Genomic DNA, 21,870 nt, shown 5'->3' with positions numbered 1-21,870 from the left:
TTTGCAATAAAAATTAAAATATTCTTTAAAAAAAAAAAAGAGGGTGGTCCTCAGAATAAAAGGGGCAAGTGACAGCCACCATGGAACCCTGTGGCAGACAGCTCAAAGGCAGGTGAATTGTGAGTGGATGGAACAGTACCTGCTAGTTCAAAGGCAAGACAAGGTTCAGAGTGGGGTCAGGCTACGTCTGAGACAGGCAGACGTTCTAGAGGAATAAGACAAGGCGCAAGTCTGGCTACCCTGGGCTTGAGGCCAGGTTGAGCACACACCCTAATTCTGATAGCTGTCATTTAGAATCAATTCACAGAGAAGTGAAAGCTTCACACTCGCTTTTTCCCCCCACACTAATGATAGCAACAATGGCTCCAGGAAATGAGCAGATAAGATAGGCGCTGAGTTAGGTGCAATGACCAGCTTTATAACCTGACCAGCACTCCTTTCTGCAGTGAAGGATGTGCAGGAGAGCTTGGTCATGGGTGGACCTCAGCCAAGGACACTCTGACCAGTTTGGCAAAAAAAAGGTCTGCATCCTCAGCTTCTATGCAGGAAACCCATGCCCTTCGAGGGAGACAACCAGTTGCCGGCAGTCGACTTCGGCAATGGAGGAGCACTTCCTCTGGGCCTTCCATTCATGTATCCATTCACATTTTCAGTGCTATAGTGCCAGGCTGTGTGCTAGGCATTTGGGATATTTCAGAAACAGGAAAAAGAACCTAAAGACTTTGTTATGGAGCTTACAGCTTACAGGAGAAACAGCACATTAAATCAGACAGTGAAAGATAGAATATGCAAACATCAGAAAGAAATACAGGAGACGTGGTTGTGGCCCAGTGCGTTAAGCTTCTACTTGCAATGCTGGTATTCCCTATGAGCACCAATTCAAGTTCTGGCTGCTCTGATTCTGACTCAGATCTGTGGGGATGCATCTGGGAAGCAGCAGCAGATGGCCCAACTGCTTGGATCCCTGTCTTCCACTTGGGAGACCCCATGGAGTCCCTGGTTCCCAACATCAGCCTGGCCAGTACTCCCCTGGATGTAGTGGCCATTTGGTGAGTGAAATGTGGGTGGAAATTTTTTTTCTCTATAAATGTGATTTTTTTCAATAAAAATACAAAATCTTATTAAAAAAAAAAAAAAAAAAAAAAAAAAACCTTTCTCCCATAGCCATATGCCTTAGGGAAATAGCATGGAGCTTGCCACCCACAGGCAGTGTGTGGGAGTGGGTGAGGTCCTACAGCCAAGCCTAGTCATCCTGGTCAAGGGAGAGCAGGCCTCCCTGGGATGGTTTCTGCTGCTGGTACCCAGTGACACGCTGTGACTAAGCGACCAGGGTCAGTATGAGTCATCCCGGCAGGGAGGGCACCTTGTCCCCCTCCTCCCAGAGCAGGCCTAGGGTGGGTGAGGTGGTTCCTGTGTTAGTCACTAAACCCTAGCATGGGACTGATTGCCCTTGGAAAGTACTCTGCTAAGGGCCAACCTTGTGGCTGTGGTGTAGCAAGTAAAGCCACCTCTTAGGTGATAATGGCAATCCAAATGGGTGCCAGTTTGAATCCTGGCTGCTCCACTTCCCATCCAACTCTCTGCTAATATTGCACCTGGAAAAGCAACAGAAGAAGCTCCAAATGTTTGGGCCCCTGCAACTGCACTGGAGACCTGGAAGAAACTCCTAGGTCCTGCCTTTCAAATAAATGAATGACTTAAAATTTTTATTTTATTTATTTATTTATTTTTATTATTTTTTAATAATCTTACTTAGTTGATTAGGGAACAAAGGGCCAAGGGCTACAGGGTGAAAGTGGGTAATACCATTGTTTCCACACCAATATCATTTTTCCCTATATCTGGGGTCAGGGAAAAAAACAAAGGGAAAAGCCCCACCCAACCTCCCACCCATCCCAGATCCCCAATGGGAGGCACGGTCTGAGGGTCCTGCTCATACAGTTTTTTTTGTTTGTTTTTTTTTAAAGATTTATTTATTTTATTACAAAGCCAGATATATATAGAGGAGGAGAGACAGAGAGGAAGATCTTCCGTCCGATAATTCACTCCCCAAGTGAGCCGCAACGGGCCGGTGCGCGCCAATCCGATGCCGGGAACCAGGAACCTCTTCTGGATCTCCCACACGGGTGCAGGGTCCCAAAGCTTTGGGCCATCCTCGACTGCTTTCCCAGGCCACAAGCAGGGAGCTGGATGGGAAGTGGAACAGCCAAGACAAACTGGTACCCATATGAGATCCCAGTGTATGCAAAGCGAGGATTGTAGCTACTAGGCTACTGTGTCAGGCTGATGACTTACATTTTTTTTTTAAGACTTCTTTGTTTTTGTTGGAAAGTCAGATATACAGAGATGAGGAGAAATAGAGAGAAAGATCTTCCTTTTGATGATTCACTCCCCAAGTGACCATAACGGCTGGTGCTCCCCTGATCCAACGCCAGGAGTTAGGCGCCTCTTTTGTGTCTCCCACATGGGCCATCATTTGACTGCTTTCTCCAGAAGCAGGGAGCTGGGAAGCGGCCTGCTGGGATTAGAACTGGTGTCCATATGGGATCCTGGTATGTGTAAGGCAAGGACTTTAGCCACTAGGCTACCATGCTGGGTCCTTAATTTTATTTTTTTACTTAAATTTTTAGTTTGAAAGGCAGAGAGTGAGGGTGGGGATGGGGAGAGAGAGATTTTTCTTTTATGGAATGCTTCATGAATCTGCATGTCATCTTTGCACACGGGCCATGCTAATCTTTTGTGTATCATTCAATTTTAGTATATGTGCTACCCAAGTGAGCACGTAATATATATATATATATTTTAAAGATTTATTCATGTTATTACAAAGTCAGATATACACAGAGGAGGAGAGACAGAGAGGAAGATCTTCCGTCCGATGATTCACTCCCCAAGTGAGCCGCAACGGCTGGTGCGCACTGATCTGAAGCCGGGAACCAGGAACCTCTTCCTCCAGGTCTCCCACGCGGGTGCAGGGTCCCGATGCATTGGGCCGTCCTCAACTGCTTTCCCAGGCCACAATCAGGGAGCTGGATGGGAAGTGGAGCTGCCGGGATTAGAACCGGCGCCCATAGGGGATCCCGGGGCTTTCAAGGCGAGGACTTTAGCCGCTAGGCCATGCCGCCGGGCCCCGTAATATATATTTTTAAGGATTTATTTATTTTTATTGGGAAGGCAGATGTACGAAGAGAAGGAGAGACAAACAGAAAGATCTTGCATCCACTGGTTCACCCCCGCCCCAAGTGGCCACAATAGACTGGACCTGAGGCAGTTTTAAACTAGGAGCCAGGAGCTTCTTCCGATCTTCCACATGAGTGCTGTTTCCCAAGGCACCTAGCAGGCAGTAATCCCCCAGCTACGTGGGCTATTATCCTAGCATACTGCCAGTACCTCCTAGGCTAGATGCTTGATCTTTGCAGAACCCTGGTACAGGACCATGGGATGGGTAGGCCTGCACAGAGAAAGAACAGTATGATGGATAATCAGTGGCAAGGAAATCATGACCTGGCGTGGTCCATGAAGAGAGGGCATGAGGAACCACGCTGCGCGTCTCTCAGCTGAGAGTTTTCACACCTGGGGATAGCCTGGCAGTCTGTGGAGGGCAGCTACAGCCAGCTCCCACTGGAAGCTGTGGGCAGTGCAGTTAGGGTTAGCCAGAGTAAAGAGTGCTGCCCGGCAGGCTGGTCACTGCACATAGCTAAGAGACGGTTTCGTAGGCAGTGAGAACAGGGGCCCTCTAGGCTATGCTGATGGGATGGAACTACCTGGCAGGGGACCCAAGAGCCAACGCTCCTGTATAATTTATCACAAAGACAAAAGGAGACAACAACAGAAATTTCCCACTGATTATTTCACTCCCCAAAGTCTCCCAACAGCTGGGCCTCGACCAGGCCAAAGCCAGGAGCCCGCAACTCAATCTGGGTTTCTAACGTGGATAGTGAGGACCCCGTCCTTGAACCTTGGTCGGTCAGCTTTCTCCCAAGGAGCTGGAGTCAGAGTGGTGCTGGGACTTGAACTCTGGCATTCTGATGTGGGAGGTGGGCCCCTTAATTCCTGTCCCAAACTCCCACCTGGAGAATCCCTATTGGTACCAAGCTTGGCAGTCTCTGGACGCTGGCCTTGGAGTCTAGGTCACCTGTTCCGGGAAGCCCTCCTGGTTGGACCAGGAGGCTGCGCCGGTCCAGTTTCCCGGCACAGCACTCATCATGCCTTTGTCATGGACTGTTTCCTGGTTCCGCCTGCTCGTCTATGAATTTTGTGAGTGAGGCCCAACCTGGTCACCTTTGTACCCACAGGACACTGTGGTGTCCATAACTTTGTAGAATGAATCAATGGAAACTTCAGCGGGCCTGTGGGGCAACTGGAGGAACTAGCAGAAAAAGACCAGCATGTTAGGGAGTCTCGCCGCGAGCTCAGGCTCTGTCCCAACGTCCTTCTTGTCCACTCCACTTCTGTCCACAAACGGGCCTTCCAGCAACTTGAAGCCTGCCGCTGAGGACACCAGGGTCAATCGCGCAAATTGCAATCTCTGCGGTCCTGCCGGCTGAAGCCACGCCCCTCAGCCTTAGACCCCGCCCCTTCCAACCTCTGCAGTCGGGGTCGAGGCCAGGCGGCGACGCCCCTGAGGCCGCATGCGCAGTGCGCACGCGTGGGCTCCCTTTGCCCTTCTCCCAATGGCGGGCGGTTGTCGCCTTCCCGGCAGCCTCCCTCGGGCAGGGAGCGCGTCATTTCCGGTGGGGAAGGCCCGCGGCTGCCGCCGCCATTTCGGGCAGTGCTGTGAGGCTGAGACCCTCGCCGGTCCGCTGGGCGGCGGGGCGCCGGAGCTGGAGGGGCGCGCACGGCGGCGGCGGCGGCGGCGGCGGCCATGGCAGGCAACTTCGACTCGGAGGAGCGGAGCAGCTGGTACTGGGGCCGGCTGAGCCGGCAGGAGGCGGTGGCGCTGCTGCAGGGCCAGCGGCACGGGGTGTTCCTGGTGCGGGACTCGAGCACCAGCCCCGGGGACTATGTGCTGAGCGTCTCCGAGAACTCGCGCGTCTCGCACTACATCATCAACAGCAGCGGCCCGCGCCCGCCGCTGACACCGTCGCCCGCCCAGCCTCCGCCCGGTGAGGGACCGCGGGGACGGGAGAGGCCAGGCGGGCGGGGACGGAGGGCCGCGGGAGCGCCCGGAGGGCCGGCTGCGCGGGGCGCGCTGACCACTTCCCCCCGACACGCACACGCCTTCGCGAGGGCTGCGGGCAGCGCTGACCACCCTGCGGGCGGCCTCTGGGTGTGCCGTGGGAGGACAGCCCTGGGGGAAGGGGAACTGCCTGGGCCCCAGGGTGGGGCCAGCGCCCAGGGCAGGCGCGAGGGCAGGGCAGGGACAAAGAGCTGAGGGGGGGATGTTGGCACTGCGGGGGCATCACTGGGCAGCGGTGCCCAGAACGAATCCGATAATCCTACAAGTGGCTTTTCGGCTTGAAACGTTTCCTGCAGTGCTGCAGAACAGGGTTTGGACGAACTCCCCTGGTGGCCTTCGGTAGGAAGTCACTCGGCACACGGACGGGGAGGGATGGAGACACCCTCAGGAAACCGGTCAGCTTTTTCCTTTCTTGGGCATTTTTCCAAAACCCTTGCACCGGCTTCTTCCCCGGTGGAGGACGGAGGTGGCGAAGTAATTGCCTTCAGGGGTGAACCCAACCTTGCGGGTCCAGCCCAGAAGTCCGTCGCTAGCCAACTGTGACCAGGAGGTCTTAGTGTGTGGGAGACTTCTCCGCAGTTATGAGCTTCTTGTTTTCAAAGTGTTTAGCAGAGAACTATTTTTTTTTTTGTTAACCTGTTAAAGAGCAAACCAGAAATAAGCAGTAGAGATGATTCCTTCCCGGAAAGCCAATGGACCATGACAGTTCCTTGGACTTAAAACGTTACCAGTTGTGGGCTTAAGAACCTCCGCCTGCTCGGTGGGTTCAGACAGGGTCCCTGAATCTACTAGGTATTGGGGAGGTGGGACAGGTACATTAAAGGAGCATTGAGCTGTGACTGTCTTTGTTAACACCATTGGAATTGCTTCTGGAATGCTAAGAAAATACATGCACTTAAACTTGTGGTCTGTGAGGTGAGGAGGAATCCCCAGGTTCCCGTGTGTGTGACAGCGTCAGGGGTGCAGTGTCATTGTTCAGCCCCGGGCTGCTGCAGTTCACCTGGGCCAGACTCCAGAGCCGGCCTCTGCAGGCTTGCCATTTTGGGGCATCCTAATTTAGATCCACTCACTCTGACCAGAAGTGCAGAGATGGATAGGCAGTCTTTCTCTTGTTACCAACTACCAATTCATAAGGAGAACAAATGTGTGTCTTCAAGGTCACAAAGCATCCTTTCTCCACCTGGCAATTTAGTAACATTATATTAGTAACATTATAACGGAAGGTAACCCAGGAATATGGATGTAGCCTGTGTACTGGTCGGCGGCTGCCGGTCTGGTCCTCTGGGTTGTGCACTTTGGTGCAGTTGTGTAGTGATGGCAGACTGTCACTCAAGTTCACTTCTCATCCTTGAGTTTCTGTACACATTCTGCCGACTGTAGCAAAGGCAGGTTTGTTACCTTGATACTTCACATCTTGGCATGATAGTTTTATACTTACCCGTTTGAGTGCCACCTTTCAAAACAGATAAGAGTTGGGCCAGGAGAGAAGGAAAAGACTGGCCAAGGTTTGTGAATGGGGTGTGGAAAGTTCATGGGCATGAGGTAATAGCTGCCTCATGAACTCTTTTCCACTTAAGCCAGTTAATGCAGGTGCTGTCTCTATAACCCCCCAATCAAGTTCTGTCTTTTGAAGCCACACAGAGATCTCCAGGGATTAGAGTAGCATTTATGTGTGGTTTTTAAAAATTTTTTTTATTTTATTGTTTTTTAAGATTTATTTATTTTATTAGAAAGGCAGATGTACAGAGGAATATCTTCCGTCCGATGATTCACTCCCCAAGTGGCCGCAACGGCCGGTGCTGCACCAGTCCGAAGCCAGGAGCCAGAAACTTCTTTCTGGGTCTCCCACACGGGTGCAGGGTCCCAAGGCCTTGGACTGTCCTTGACTGCTTTCCCAGGCCACAGGCAGGAAGCTGGATGGGAAGCGGGGCTGCCGGGATTAGAACCGGTGCCTGTATGGGATCCTGGGGCGTTCAAGGCGAGGACTTTTAAGCATTACACTATTGCACTGGGTCCAAGATTTGTTTTTATTGAAAGACAGGTATATATAGAGGAGGAGAGACAGGAAGAACTTCTGTCCGCTGATTCACTCCCCAAGTAGCCACACTGGTAGAAACTGAGCCAATCCAAAGCCAGGAGCCAGGAGCTTTTTCTGGATCTCCCATGCATGTCCAGGGTCCCAAGGCTTTGGGCCGTCCTCGACTGCTTTCCCAGGCCACAAGCGGGGAGCTAGGTGGGAAGCAAGGCTGCCAGGATTAGAACCGATGCCCATATGGGATCCCAGCATGTGTAAGATGAGGATTTAGGCCCCCCCCTTTTTAACGTAATTTATTTTATTTAAGAGAATCTTCCATTTGCTGATTTACTTCCCATTGGTCATAGTGGCCAGAATTTGGCTGATCTGAAGCTGGGAGACTGGAGCTTTTGCGTCTCCCATGTGGGTATAGCAGGCAGAGGCCATAAGCAGAGAGCTGGATCACAAAGTAGGGCAATCGGGACACAAACCTTGCTTAATGAGATGGCACTGCTGTTGGCTAAGGATCAGTTGGTTACAGCTCCTCACAGCCCCCTTCTCTGAGTACTGTGTGTGCTTCTCATTTACTGTCTGTAACAATGTAGTGAGACAAGTATTACAATCTCTGTTTTTTTAAAAATGACTCCATTTTAAGGAGGAAGAAATTAAACATCTGAGATCCGATGACTAGAGCTTACGATTACCTAACAAGTAAATGACCGAGATCAAGTCTGCACCTTGGCATTTTGACCTTAGAAAGCTGACCCTGTGGGCCTGGCATGGTAGCCTAGTGGCTGAAGTCCTAGCGTTGCACGCGCCGGGATTCCTCTCTGTGTCTCTCTGTATATCTGACTTGGCAGTAAAAATAAAATCTTAAAAAAATAAAAACCAAAAGCTGACCCTCGGACACTGTGCTGCCCAGTGGGAGCTTGCTTCTGGGACCCCAAGTAGTCCAGTACTGTCCAGTACTGTCCTCACCCCCTTGCGTCTACCCTGGAGCCCTAGCTATCTTTAAAACCCAAAAGGAAAGACTGACAAAGCTGGCTTTATCATGCAGGCAGTATAAATAAATAAAAACACCTTCTGTAAAGTCTGGGAGCGGAAGGCTGTTAAAGGCCTTTGGCACACTGAGCATGGACAGCGTTTTAGGATTACAGTGTGTATGATTCCCTTGGATGGGAGAACTTAGGTATACCTTAGAGACCCAAGACTAGAATAGGCAAAGATTCTTCACCTTTTCTGGGAAACCTATTCGTGATCTTCAGTCCCTGCAGGTCCCTATGCTGTCCTGGAATCTGCTCGCTGTGTCTCCGGGGCTATAGCCAAGAGCTGCTGGGTATGCTCGGCCTGTAGTAATGGGGTGACTTTCCACATGGGCCTCTTGGGCTTGGGAACACCAAGGCCCAGCCCAGCCAGGCCTTGCCTGTGGGTGGATGGCACCAGGAGTGTGAGAGAGGAGGTGAGGTAACAGCCTAAGCCGTGGAGCCTGGTGTGGGGCTTTCTTGCCTGCACTTCCGGCTTGTGTGGCTGCGGGCAGGTTATTTAACTGGTTTCTGCTTCAGTTTCCTCATCTGGGGAAGAAGGAAAAGAGTAATACTGCATATGGTGGTTGTAAAGATTACGTGAGCTTCAGTGTGTCTGGCACTTCAGGATGTGGCTGACCTGTGAGCAAGTGCGCAGCAGGGGTTCCATCTTTTAGTGTCTATCTGTAACTGAGTTGTGGGGCGATCACCCTCAGCCAGAGGCGCACAGGCTGGAGAGCACTGCTCAAAGAGCAGGTCTTGTTGTTATTTTAAAAGATTTATTTTTTTTTGTTTGAAAGGCAGATTTTGCAGAAACAGGAGAGAAAAGATCTTCCTTTTACTGGTTCGCTCCCCAAATGACTGCAACAGCTGGAGCTAAGCTGATGGCAAGCTGGGAGCTAGAGCTGCTTCTGTGTCTCTTCCACAGGTGCAGGGTGGAAAAATGGTCCAGGTCCCAAGCAAGGAACTGGATGGGAAGTGGAGCAGCCAGGACATGAAGCAGCACCCTTATGGGATCCTGGCACCTGGCACGAGGAGGGCTTAAACCCTGAGCTGGAGTTGGCCAAGACTGTTTAAGAGCTTTGAGAAGCATCTGGAGTCTTCCCTTCTGCCACCAGGACAGCAGAGTTGGGGCTTTGAAATGAGTTAACTCCAGAGGAGTTGAGATGGCTGAGGAGAGGGGATTTTTGTTTTTTAATTGAGCATCTGTAATGTGCCAGCTAGTTTTAGGATCTTTACTAGATTAGTATCTAGAGTTGGTCCCATTTTGCAGAATGAGGGACTGAGGCATGGAGAAGTTGGGTAACAGCCCTTGTAGCTGAGATAAAGACAGCTAGAATTCATTGACCACCAGTCAGTCTGTGAAGTCTGTGCTGTTTGCCTGGGTCGTCATGCATGTCTGTAGGTTATCTTCTCAGAAGTCGTAGCTTGCTGGGCTCTTTGTTTTGGCCAAGTGGTTGTGCATGTTTACCTAAGCAGCCTCTGTAAACAGTATAGGCAGAGCAGGGAGAGGACAGGAAGTGGAGATGCAGCAAGGAGGAAATAAAGGAGGAAATAAAGGAGGAGATAAAGGAGAGGCCACCAGTGGAGCCTGGAGTGACCTGGCCTGTTTTAGCCCAGAAAGCCCTCAGGCATTCATGAAATCTTGAGGAGTGACTTGCAAAAATTGATGTAACCTGTGGGCTGAAACCTTTCAAAGTACAGAAAAACCAAAGACGTATCCTCCAGTGCTTGTGTTAATTTTGATTCCTGAATGTGTGAATTCAGAATCCTGCATGAAGTTTGAGCTTGGAACAAGAGCTTTTCCACATTCCATCTGGCTGTGAGAATTCTGTTGGTTCTGTCCTCCTTACAACTGACTGCATCTCCTCCTTCCTTTCTGCCCCCTTTCCTGCTGTTAGCTGCTGGTGGTTCAGAGTGGAAGAAGGGAAAGGAACAGGTAGCTGTGGTGAAGTTTGGGCTTGTCTGGGATTTGGCGTCTAGTCTGGTCCCCTCTCGCCTTCTGGAGTTTGGCTCAATGCAGTTTGATTGCCTTGCAGCTGACTGCCAGCAGCAGGCGTGGGAAGGCCTTCTTTGCGATAGCTTAGAGGGAAAGCGTGCCTAGGGTTTTCCCTCAGTGCTTTGCTTGTGTTTTGTCTGTGAGGATTACCAAGCTTCCCCCTTGGCCCACCTTAAAAAAACAAGTCATAGTCCAGGTCACAGCATGTGGCGTTAGGACAGAGGTGCGTTAAGCTGCTTCCTATCTTTGTGTCAGATGAGCTGTCCGTTTTCCTTACTGATCTTTGAAGGAATCTTGGCTCAGTAGTGCTGTTCTTCTAACACCCTTCTCCCTCCTCCCATCTTCCCCCACAAAAAAACCCCACATTTGACTTGGCTGAGTACAGTAATAGAGGAACCATAACAATGGATGGCAGGGAGTGGTTGCTTTCCTTCTTGGAATGCGGAATGCCTAGGAAATGGTAGGGGCCATTGTGTTGTAGTGGGTTGAGTTGTAGGCTGTGATACCAGCATCCCATATGGGTGCTGGTTTGTGTCATGTGTGCTCCACTTCCAATCCAGCTCCCTGCTAACGTGCCTGGGAAAAGAGCAGAAGATGGCCCAAGCATTTGGCCCCTGCGGTCTAGGTGGAAGATCAGCTGAAGCTCCTGGATCCTGGCTTTGCCCTGGCCCAGTGCTGACCATTGTGGCTCTCCCTCCTCCCCTTCCTCTTTCTCTGTCTCGTCTCTTCTCGTGCCCCACTCCTCTGCTGTCTCCCACACTCTCATAAAGTTCTAATGTTCAAAATAAATTTTAAAAAAATGTTCAGGGATAGTCAGAGTTGCCTTTTCATTGTGATTTTGTTGTATTGGGACATAATTTGTTGTGTTGCTACCATTTGTGGTCAGAACACCTCTCCAGTGTGGCTGGGAGACATGCAGCTTTGCTTCTTGCTCGCCAGCCACACTGGGCGTGCCTTTGGGTCTCTAACTGTACCATGAGCTGCTCAGAGCTGGGAATTGCTTTTTGTGTGGCTTCTTTGCCTCACTCAGAGTTATGCTCATTAGGAATAATTTCTGGGAGCAGTTAATCTGGCACAGAGGTCAACATGCCACTTGTGATGTGTGTACCCCTAGATCAGAGGATCTGGGTACATGTCCTAGCTCCACTTGGAGTTCTACTTTCTGTTAATTTACACCCTGGGAAGAAGCAGTAGTGACAGAGAATTTGGGTTTTTATTGCTAGCATTTCAGAACTGAAACAACAGGTAAAAAAGGATTTCTGTGTCTTTTTCTCTGTCTTTCAAAATTTTGGGGGCAGGAGGTAGCATTGTGGCATACCAGGTAAAGCCTCTGCCTGCAGAGCTGGCATCCTGTGTGAGTGCCAGTTTGTGTCTGTGCTGCTCTGCTTCCTAATCTAGCTCCTTGCATGTGGCCTGTGAAAAGCAGTGGAAGATGGCCCAAAAATGTCGCCCCTGTAACCCACATGGGAAACCCAGATGAAGCTCCTGGCTTTGGCCCGGCCCCCCACTACCACCTGTGGCTATCTGAATCAGCAGATGGAAGATCGATCTCTAATTCCTTCCAGATAATGAATCTCTTAAAACAGTTTTTTAAGATTTATTTTTATTTCCAAGGCAGATTTTAGAGGAGAGACAGAGGAAAAGATCTTCATTCAGTGGTTCACTCCCCAGATGGCCACAGTGACTGGAGCTAAGGCAATCCGAAGCCAGGTCTCTCATGTGGGTACAGGGTCCTAAGGACTTGGAGCATCCTCTGTCGCCTTCCCAGGCCATAAGCAGGGAGTTGAATGGGATGCGGAACAATGGACAGAAAACTGAGTCCACATGGGATGCTGGCACTTAAAGGTGGAGAATTAGACTATTGAGGCGATGTGCTGACCCCTAAAAATGCCTTTTAGTGAACACTGACTGTGGTTTGCCAACTATTGAGAAGAAGGCCATTAGCAGAAAACCATTTCGGCTGTTGTACCTTTGGATTTAGTTGGACTGACTCAGCAAGGGAGCATTCCTCCCTTTTGTGGGACCATTTCCTAAGCTGTGCATGCCCTGCTGGTGTGAGGTGGGCTCCTGCCATCCTTCTGGGAGCTTTCTTGACTACACAGTGCTGAATTGCAGCTAGCACTGGTCCCTGCTCCACAGCCTGAAAAATCATCCTGAATTAGAATGAGCCGAGCAGTGATGGACATGTCTTTTCAGTTTTGTTTTTTTTTTAAGATATATTTTGTGGGAAAGAAAGATTTACAGAGAAAAGGAGAGGAGAGACAGAGAGAAGGATCTTCCATACACTGGTTCACTCCCCAGATGACTGCAGTGGTTGGAGCTGAGCTGATCTAAAGCCAGGAACCAAAGCCTTGGGACCCTGCACCCATGTGGGAGACCTGGAGGAGGCTCCGGACTCCCGGCTTCAGATCGGCAGAGCACCGGTCATTGCGGTCACTTGGGGAGTGAATCATTGGATGGAAGATCTTTCTGTCTCTTCTCCTCTCTGAAAATAAATAAATCTTTAAAAAAAGAAAGAATGGAAAGACTTGATTTACTTTAACAAAAAAAGATTTATTTATTTTTTTTATTGCAAAGTCATGTGTGTGTATATACACACCGTCTTTTTAATTAGGAGAAATGGTATCTTTTCAAATATCAGGTATCAGTCATATTCCTGGCTCCAATCTCAAAAAAAAGAAAAAAGGAAGAAAAGAGCAAATGAAAAAAATCTGGTAGATTATAATCTAAAGTGCATGATAAGATTGGCTCTGTGGCAGAGTTAACATGGATTAAAGGATTCCCACAAATCCTACATCATCTTTTATTTATTTAGTTTAAGAAGTTTTTATTTGAAAGACAAAAGTTACAGAAAGGTCTTCCATTTGCTGGTTCATTCCCCATATGGCTGCTGCAGCTGGCACCAGGCTGATCTGAAGCCAGGAGCTTCTGGTTCTCCCACATGGATGGCAGGGTCACTAGTGGAGCAGCTGGGACTCAGAGTGTGCCCACATGGGACGTGTGCACCGCAGGTGGAAGCTTCTTCTGTGCTGGCACAAGCACCAGCCCCTTTATTTTAAAGGTAGAGTTACAGAGGAAGAGAGAGAAGATCTTCATCTGCTGTTTTACTCCTCAGTCGGCCACAACACCCAAGGCCGGGCCAGGCTGAAGCCAGAAGCTTCTTCCTGGTCTCCCACATGGACAGAGGGCCAAGAACTTACTTTCCCAGGCACATTGGAAAGGTACAGTGAAAAGCCAGAAGTGGAACCTAAACCCACATGGTGTACTGGCATTGCAGGTGGTACTTCACGCCACTACACTGTACCACCAGTCCAACATTCCAAGTTTCATTTTTTTATTTTAAAATAGATTTATTTTTATTACAAAGTCAGATTTACAGAGAGAAGGAAAGACAGAGAGAAAGATCTTACATTTGCTGGTTCATTCTCCAAGTGGCTGCAATGGACAGACCTGAGCTGATCCAAAGCCAGAAGCCAGGAGCTTTTCCAGGTTTCCCACACGCAGGTGCAGGGTCCCAAGGCTTTGGATCATCCTTGACTGCTTTCCCAAGCCACAAGGAGGGAGCTGGATGGGAAGTGGAGCAGCCAGGATATGAACTGGTCCCCGTATAGGATCCCAGCGCATGTAAGACAAGGACTTTAGCCACTAGGTTACTGTGCCAGGCCCCCATTTTTTTTTTTTTTTTAAATGAAGATTGAGGATGGCCTAGTTGCTAAATTCTCGCCTTACAGGATCCCATATAGGCACCAATTTGTGGGCTGGCTGTTCCACTTTCAGCTCCCTGCCTGTGGCCTGGGAAAGCAGTCGAGGATGACCCAAAGCTTTGGGACCCTGCACCCGTGTGGGAGACCCGGAGGAGGTTCCTGGCTCCTGGCTTCAGATCGTCTCAACTCCAGCCATTGTGGCCACTTGGGCAGTAAACCATTGGATGCAGAATCTTTCTGTCGCCCCTCTTTGTGGATATACCTTCCAATAAAGAAAAAAAAAAAAAAAAAAAAAAAAAAGGGAGGACGATTGGGATGCTTGCTCGAAGGGAACATTTTGGGAATGAGCCCTTAGCTAGAAGATAGGTCTATCTCTCTATGAGTCTCTGTCCCTCTAACTCTGCCTTTCAAATAAATAAAAGAAACCTTTTGAAAAAGCTGCTTGGGCTACCTGCTTTCCATATTGTGCCTGGGTTTGAGTCCGGGCTCACTTCCTGTTCATCCACAGCCTGGGAGCTGCAGGTGCTTCACTGCTTGGTTGCCACCTGGATAACTAGGTTAAGGGCCAGGGACCTGGCTCCAGCCTAACCTTTCCCTGGCTATTTAGGAACTGGGAGCAAACCAGCAGATGAAAAAATCTGTTGGTCTCTGCTTTCAAGTAACTTTTAAAAATTTAAATGTTTTTCTTCCTTGGAGATGTTTTAGATGAGAAGGGAGCAAATGTTTGAACTCAATGTATAGTGCCACTCTCCTCACGTTGGCTTGTAATAGTTTTGGAGACCCATGCATAAAGAGGGCTTGCTGGGACAGGTCATGCAGTACAGTGGCTCAGGCTAGTGATTGAGAGGCCCACGTCCCATATGGGAGTCTCTGGTTCCAGTCCAGCCTGCTCTGCTTGTGATCTAGCTCCCTGCTGGTGTGCAAGTGCCTCTGACACCTGTGTGAGAGACCCACATGGAGTTCTGGCACCTCTGCTGAGCCCTGGCCGTTGTCCATGAACCAGTGAATGGAAGAGCACTGTCTCTATAACTGTGTTTTAAGTAAATAATAAGTCTTTTAGAAACAAAAAAAAAGGTACTCTGAGTGGGATGGTAACCAAGGTCGAGAAGATGAGAAAAACCCCCATTGCAGAGCCTTTGGTGTAGGTTGGCAGCTTGCTAGGACTGGTAGGCATTGCTGGATGTCTTTTTTTTCTAGGGGATGTTTCTTTGAAGTTTGATGTTGGTTTGCTCAGAAGAGAAGGTTTTTTTTTTTTTTTCAGTAGATTTTTTTGCTGATTAAATGTTAAATATGTGTGAGGAATTCTTAAAATCTGATTTAAGAGTACGTCTTTAACACCTTCCTCTGTTTTTTCCAGGGGTGAGCCCCTCCAGACTCCGGATAGGAGATCAAGAGTTTGATTCATTGCCTGCTTTACTGGAATTCTACAAAATACACTATTTGGACACTACAACATTGATAGAACCAGTTTCCAGATCCAGGCAGGGCAGTGGAGTGATTCTCAGGCCGGAGGAGGCAGAGTATGTACGCGCCCTCTTTGACTTTAACGGGAATGATGAAGAAGATCTCCCGTTTAAGAAAGGAGACATCCTGAGAATCCGGGATAAGCCTGAAGAGCAGTGGTGGAATGCAGAGGACAGCGAAGGCAAGAGGGGGATGATTCCAGTCCCTTACGTCGAGAAGTATAGACCTGCCTCCGCCTCAGTATCGGCCCTGATTGGAGGTAACCAGGAGGGTTCCCACCCACAGCCAATGGGTGGGCCGGAGCCTGGGCCCTATGCCCAGCCCAGCGTCAACACTCCGCTCCCTAACCTCCAGAATGGGCCCATTTATGCCAGGGTAATCCAGAAGCGAGTCCCTAATGCCTACGACAAGACAGCCTTGGCTTTGGAGGTACATAACGTGCAAAATGTAGAAAGAAGAGCTCTGCTGCAGGTCTCCCTTTCAGGCCTCTTAGAGCTTTCTAGGAATTCTGATACAAGCACCAACCTTGTAATGTTGTACATGTTGAACATTAAGCACTTGTTTTGGCATTTAATGTTGGGTTTTCTATTTTTTATAGAAAACCTGTTTTAGGATGAATGAATAAGCTTAAAACTGCATAATGGAATGCTTTGATTGATCTACTAATCACACTTTGATTACTTTAATAACATGATTTCTAGTAATTAACCTGAAATTTTTCCTCATCTATGTCTTGCTCTCTGTCCTTGTCTTGGAAGAAGGGGAGTTCACACAGTTGAGTGTAGTAAGTGGTCTCTCTCAGGGCACTTAGAGCATAGTGTTTCACTTGGAGGGACAGCAGGCTCCTTTGGCTGTGTGTGTAGAGCAAGAATTCAAGAGAAAAGGGAACTGTGATGTGGTGGTCTCTGTCGTTCAGTGTGTTTTGTAGAAAGAAGGCAGCCTCTTCTTCAAGGGTTAGTTTTTGCCTTCATACTGGCGAATAGTTATCTTTGGTAGCCCGTATTTTTTTTTTCACCAACTATTACATTGTGTTCATTTATTTATTTATTTATTTAGTACTGTGCTTTGCTTCTTCATTGTTTTTTTCTTCCCTCCTTTTCTAAGATATGCAAAGCTAGTGATTGGGCGCAAAAGCTAGGCGAGAAGTGGCATGCTGTTCCATTTTCAGAATGAACTGATATGACGACCTGACTGTATGAGGATAACCAGCTTTCATTAGCTCAGGCTGGAGTTAACACGAGCCCAGATTAGCAGAGAAGGATAAAGATGTCTTTATAAACTGAAACCTCTTTAAGTGTCTGTTTTCTTTGAGACATTTTCATTCACTGAAGAGTAGGCACTGTCTTCTGTTAAATGGAAGTATTAGTCCCAGAATGAGCTGGGATTCATTTGAACCAGTCTGACATTACTGAATTGGAAATATTTAGGTCCTGATCTAGAATGTGCCAAGTAGAAGGCTACTTCTGTTTTGTTTGTTTGTTTTAAGTTTTTTATTTTGTTTGGAAAGTCAGATATATAGAGAGAAGGAGAGACAGATTCTTTTGTCCTCTAGTTACTCCCCAAATGGCTGCAATGGCCAGAGCTGAGCCGATCTGAAGCCAGGAGCCAGGAGCCCCTTCTGGGTACAGGGTCCTAAGACTTTGGGCAATCCTCTACTGCTTTCCAAGGCCACAAATAGGAAATTGAATGGTAAGTGTGGAGCAGCCAGGACACTAACCCATATGGGATCCTAACTTGTGCAAGATGAAGACTTTAGCCACTATGCTACTGTGCTGGAACTGAGTTTTTTTAGTTTGACTGAAAATGAGTACTTTTTGAAGGCGTGTTTTTTTGGTCTTCTTTTGGCATAATAATATCATGTCTCTGCTTTGTTGTGAAATGAAATGTGTGTTGTCTTGATTACCTCACTTGTTTTTCCCATTTAAAAGTTTGGAAGATGTGGAGACAAGTTCCTAGCCTTGTGTTTCCAGTTGAGTTGAGTGGGTGATAAGGTCTGTCATGTGCTCTGCACATGATGGTGGTTAGCTCTGCTGCAGCGAGAAAGCACCTTCTGGAACAAGCCCACCAAGCCCAAGCCAGAGTTTTCCTCTGCTCATTGAGAGAAATATTTTTAATGACATTTGCCTTGATTTCAGGCTAACTGGTTGAGCTGTTCTTGCTGCTTTGAAATACAAATCTTGAAAGATTTCAGTAGAACACTTCTGTATAATATAAGTAGATTTCCTTTTTCATTTGGATACATTTTTTTTTTAAAGATTTATTTATTTTTATTGAAAGTCAGATATACGGAAGAGAGATAGAGAGGAAGGTCTTTGATCCATTGATTCACTCCCCAAGCAGCTGCAATAGCTGGAGCTGAGCCGATCTGAAGCCTGGAGCCCAGATCCTTTCTGGGTCTCCCATGCGGGTGTAAACCAAAGTTCAAGCCAAGGCTTTGGGCCGTCCTCGACTGCTTTCCCAGGCCAGAAGCAGGGAGCTGGATGGGAAGCAGCACTGGCGGGATTAGAACTGGCGACCATATAGGATCCTGGCTTGTAAAAGGTGAGGACGTCTGCCACTAGGCTACTGCGCCGGGCCCTGTATATTGATTTTTATTTTATTTTTATTGGAGAGACAGATATACAGAGAGAAGGAGAGACAGAAAGATCTTACATCTGTTGATTCTTTCCCCCATTGACTGCAACAGCCGGAACTGAGTCAATTTGAAGCCAGGAGCCAAGAGCTTTTTCTGGGTCTCCCAGGCAAGTGCAGGGTCCCGAGGCCCTTGGCTGTCCTTGACTGCTTTTCCAGGCCACAGGCAGGGAGCTGGATGGGAAGTGGGAAGCTAGTACCAGAATCGGCGCCCATATGGGATCCCTGTGCATGCAAAGCAGGGACTTTAGCTGCTAGACAACCACACTAGGCCCTGTATATTGATTTTTAACTAGATATGTTTATTGGTGGAGATGGCTTCTTTTAAATAATATCCCAAATAATAGCTTTAAAACACCTTCTCTTGGGTACTTAGGAACAAAAATGGTATTAAGTTAGAGCCATGGAATTCTAGAACTGGAAATAATCTTAGAAGTCTGTACTCGATAGAAAAAAATTACTGTCTAGATGAATTGAATAAATTTTCAAGCTATTTGAGATGGAGATGTGATGAGCCCAGATCTATCTTGGTAACATTTGTCAGACTTAAACTCCATCTTGCTTCTTTTTCTCTTGTGACAGCTTCGCTGGCCTCCTGACTGTGGGAGATGTAAAATTTCACTGACAGCTTCAACTCGCTTGTGTTTCTAATCTCTGTGGGTAATGTCAGGAGATAAGATTATAGACTGGTTTTTAGGGCCTGGCACGGTAGTCTATAGTGGCTAAAGTCCTTGCCTTGCATGTGCCAGAATCCCATATAGGCACTGGTTCTAATCCCAGCTGCTCCACTTCCCATCCAGCTCCCTGCTTGTGGCCTGGGAAAGCAGTCGAGGACGGCCCAAAGCCTTGGGACCCTGCACCCGCATGGGAGACCCAGAAGAAGCTCCTGGCTTTGGATCAGCTCAGCTCTGGCAATTGCAGCCACTTTGGGAATCAATCAGTAGATGGAAGATCTTTCTCTCTGTAAATTTGAGTTTCCAATTATAAATAAGTAAATAAATCTTTAAAAAAAAAAAGGAAGGATGATTAGTGGTCAGTATTGGGTGAAGTTTGCAGTTCAGCACTGGCTTGTTTCCCCTCTTCACTTGCAGTTCAGCTCCCTCTTGATGGCCTGTTAGAAGCAGCAAAAGATAGTCCAAGTATTTGGCTCATGTCACCCTTGTGGGAGATTTGGGTGAACCTGCTGGTACTTGCTTCAGCCTGACTTTGTTCTGGCTATTGTGGCTACCTGGGAAGAGAACCAGTTGTTGGAAAGGTCTCTGACTTGCTCCTTCTCTGTAACTCTGACTTTTTAAAATAAATAAATAAATCTATTTTTTAAAAAGATTTTTAAAAAGTGTTCATTTTTATTGGAAAGAAAGATACACAGAGAGAAGGAAATACAGAGAGAAAGATCTTCGTCTGCTGGTTCAGTCCCCAAGTAGCCGCAGTGGCCAGAGCTGAGCCAATCCAAAGCCAGGAGCCAGGAGCTTCTGTCTCCCACATGGATATAGGGTCCCAAGGCTTTGGTCCTTCCTCTTCTGGTTTCACAGGCCACAAGCAGGGAGCTGGGCGGGAAGCGGGGCTTCCAGGATTAGAACCGCCGCCCATATGGGATCATGGCATGTGTGCTGCGAGCCCTTTAACCGCTAGACCACCATGCCAGACCTGCAAAAATACTGTTAAAGAATTTCCCGCCTTCATCTGGCATATAGATGTTTCTGAAACAGTATATTTATTATTTAAAAAGCTGAGAGCCAGAGAGACAAGGGCATCTTCCATCTTTGGGTTTTTTGTAAATGCTGAAGCAGCCAGGGCTAGACAAGACCAAAGCCAGGAAGCAGGAGCTTCTTCCGGGTCTCCCTTGTCTGGTGGCAGCTTCTTAGCTGCAGGCTGGATTGGAAGCAGAGGCAGCACTCAGTTCAGTATGGGATGTGGGCGTCCTGGCTGGCCACCTAACCAATTACTCCAGAACGCTCAGCCTGTAATGCAACCTACTAGGTGTTTTCTCTCTTCCCATGATCCACATTTCTCTCGAGGGTTGAAGGCTGTGGAAGGAAGGAATGAACTACTAACTACCAACGCGGGACCATTCTAGCCATGATGGTTCAGTAAGCTGTGTTCTGGGGAGATAGAATAATGAATGGTACAGACACCCTAAGTTGCATTCTGGTGTCTTGTGATGAAAACAAGCGTGAAATAAGTTCAGACATTCTAATGTTGCCAAGGAAGAATTCTGGAAATAGTACCAGAATAGCGCAGAAGCATCTTGCATTGTTCGGTTTTATTTATTTATTTATTTATTTTACTTGAAAGGCAAAGTTACACAAAAAGAGCAGGAGAGAGAAATCTTCCATCTATTGGTTTGCTCTCCAAGTGGCTGCAACTGAAGGAGCTGAGTAGCTCTAGAGCCAGGAGCCTCCCCCAGGTCTTACACATGGTGGGGTAGGGTCTAGAGTGATGCTTCAATTGGCTAATCCTCCTCTTGCACTGGGATTGTAGGCTGTTGAACCTCAGTGCTAGCTCCTATACCATTTTATTTTATTTTAAGATTTATTTATTTTTATTGGAAAGTCAGATATACAGAGAGGAGGAGAGACAGAGAGGAAGGTCTTCCGTCTTATTGTTCACTCCCCAAGCGGCTGCAATGGCCAGTGCTATGCCGATCCGGAGCCAGGATCCAGGAACTTCTTCCAGGTCTCCCACGTGGGCGCAGGGTCTCAAGGCTCTGCGCCATTCTCGACTGCTTTCCCAGGCCAAAAGCAGGGAGCTGGATGTGAAGTGGAGCTGCTGGGATTAGAACTGGTTCCCATATGGGATCTCGGTGTGTGCAAGGCGAGGACTTTAACCATAAGGCCACTGTGCTGGGCCCTGTCCAGTCACTTAAAAAATAAAAGATTGGGCTCGGCAGTGTGGCCTAGTGGCTAAGGTCCTCGCCTTGATCCCATATGGCCGCTGGTTCTAATCCCGGCAGCTCCACTTCCTCTCTATCTCTCCTCCTCTCAGTATGTCTGACTTTGTAATAAAAATAAAATAAATCTTTAAAAAAAAAAGATTATTTATTCATTATTATTTGAAAGGAAGATTTTTCAGAGGGAGAGAGAGAGAAGGAAAGATAGAAGAGCTCTTCCATCCATAGGTTGACTCCCCAAACCTCAATAGTCAAAGCTGACCTGATCCAAAGCTGTGAGCTAGGAACTTTTTCTGGGTCTCCGATGCAGGTGCAGGGGTCTAAGGACTTGGGCCATCTTTAGCTGCTTTCCCAGGCCACAAGCAGGAAGCTGGCTTGGTAGCGGAACAGCTAGGACTAGAACTGGCGCCCATATGGGATGCCAAAGCCACAGAATGGAGGATTAGCTTGATGTGCCATCTCACTTGCCCTCTTAGTCTCCTTTTCTTTAATGTACTAGTTGTGTAACTTTTTGATTCATCCTGGCATTTTGCTTTTGATAAGATTTGAGAGTAACCAAGGAACGTCTTGGATCTTCTTTAGCCTAGCCCCTAATCTCCAAGGTCCACCTGCACCCGGGGATGATACGAACTGCTTTGAGTCCTTGGTGGCATGCGTTAATGATGACATCAACTCTACTTCACGTGTAGAGCCATTTGAATCCTGAGATACAGCCTTCCGTTAAAGGGGGGGGGAAGGTATGATAATATGAGCTGCAAGTGCTTCATAGGTTCTCTTTGCCTTTTTCTGTAATTGTAGCAGTAGATTTCTAGAATGTTGATGGAGACAATCATTGCTTTGCTGCTTCCGTTCTCTTTGGTCATCTTGATTTTCCATCAGAGACACTCAGTGTGAGGGATTACGGAAGTAACCGAGGTAGCTTTCAGACATTGAAGGCAAGCCCTCTGGCATCTTCACAAATGGTTTC

The 21,870-nt window shown here is 48.0% G+C and overlaps 1 protein-coding gene and 1 non-coding gene across 4 annotated transcripts in view; one reads left to right on the top strand and one right to left on the bottom strand.

Annotated features, from left to right (window-relative positions):
* Positions 1-2,676: 2,676 nt before the first annotated feature.
* Positions 2,677-2,782, bottom strand: LOC118759696 (U6 spliceosomal RNA). The gene has a single exon (XR_004996353.2). It is a non-coding gene; the product is annotated as a U6 spliceosomal RNA (small nuclear RNA).
* A 1,900-nt stretch (positions 2,783-4,682) lies between these two features.
* Positions 4,683-21,870, top strand: part of CRK (CRK proto-oncogene, adaptor protein) — a 26,293-nt gene continuing 9,105 nt past the window's right edge. The window contains exons 1-2 of one of the 3 annotated variants that reach the window (XM_058675815.1): positions 4,683-5,105; positions 15,276-15,641. In XM_058675815.1, coding sequence (XP_058531798.1) covers positions 4,865-5,105; positions 15,276-15,641 — 607 coding nt within the window. In that variant the 5' untranslated portion in view covers positions 4,683-4,864. Of the gene's footprint in view, positions 5,106-15,275; positions 15,812-21,870 lie in introns of all 3 variants that reach the window. The other 2 variants (XM_004593951.3, XM_004593952.3) reach the window with 2 other exon arrangements.

The sequence above is a fragment of the Ochotona princeps genome, chromosome 17, assembly GCF_030435755.1.
Source record: "Ochotona princeps isolate mOchPri1 chromosome 17, mOchPri1.hap1, whole genome shotgun sequence".
Lineage (NCBI taxonomy): Eukaryota > Metazoa > Chordata > Mammalia > Lagomorpha > Ochotonidae > Ochotona > Ochotona princeps.
Note: the sequence above shows the minus strand (reverse complement) of the source record. Positions and strands in the feature narration are given on the sequence as shown.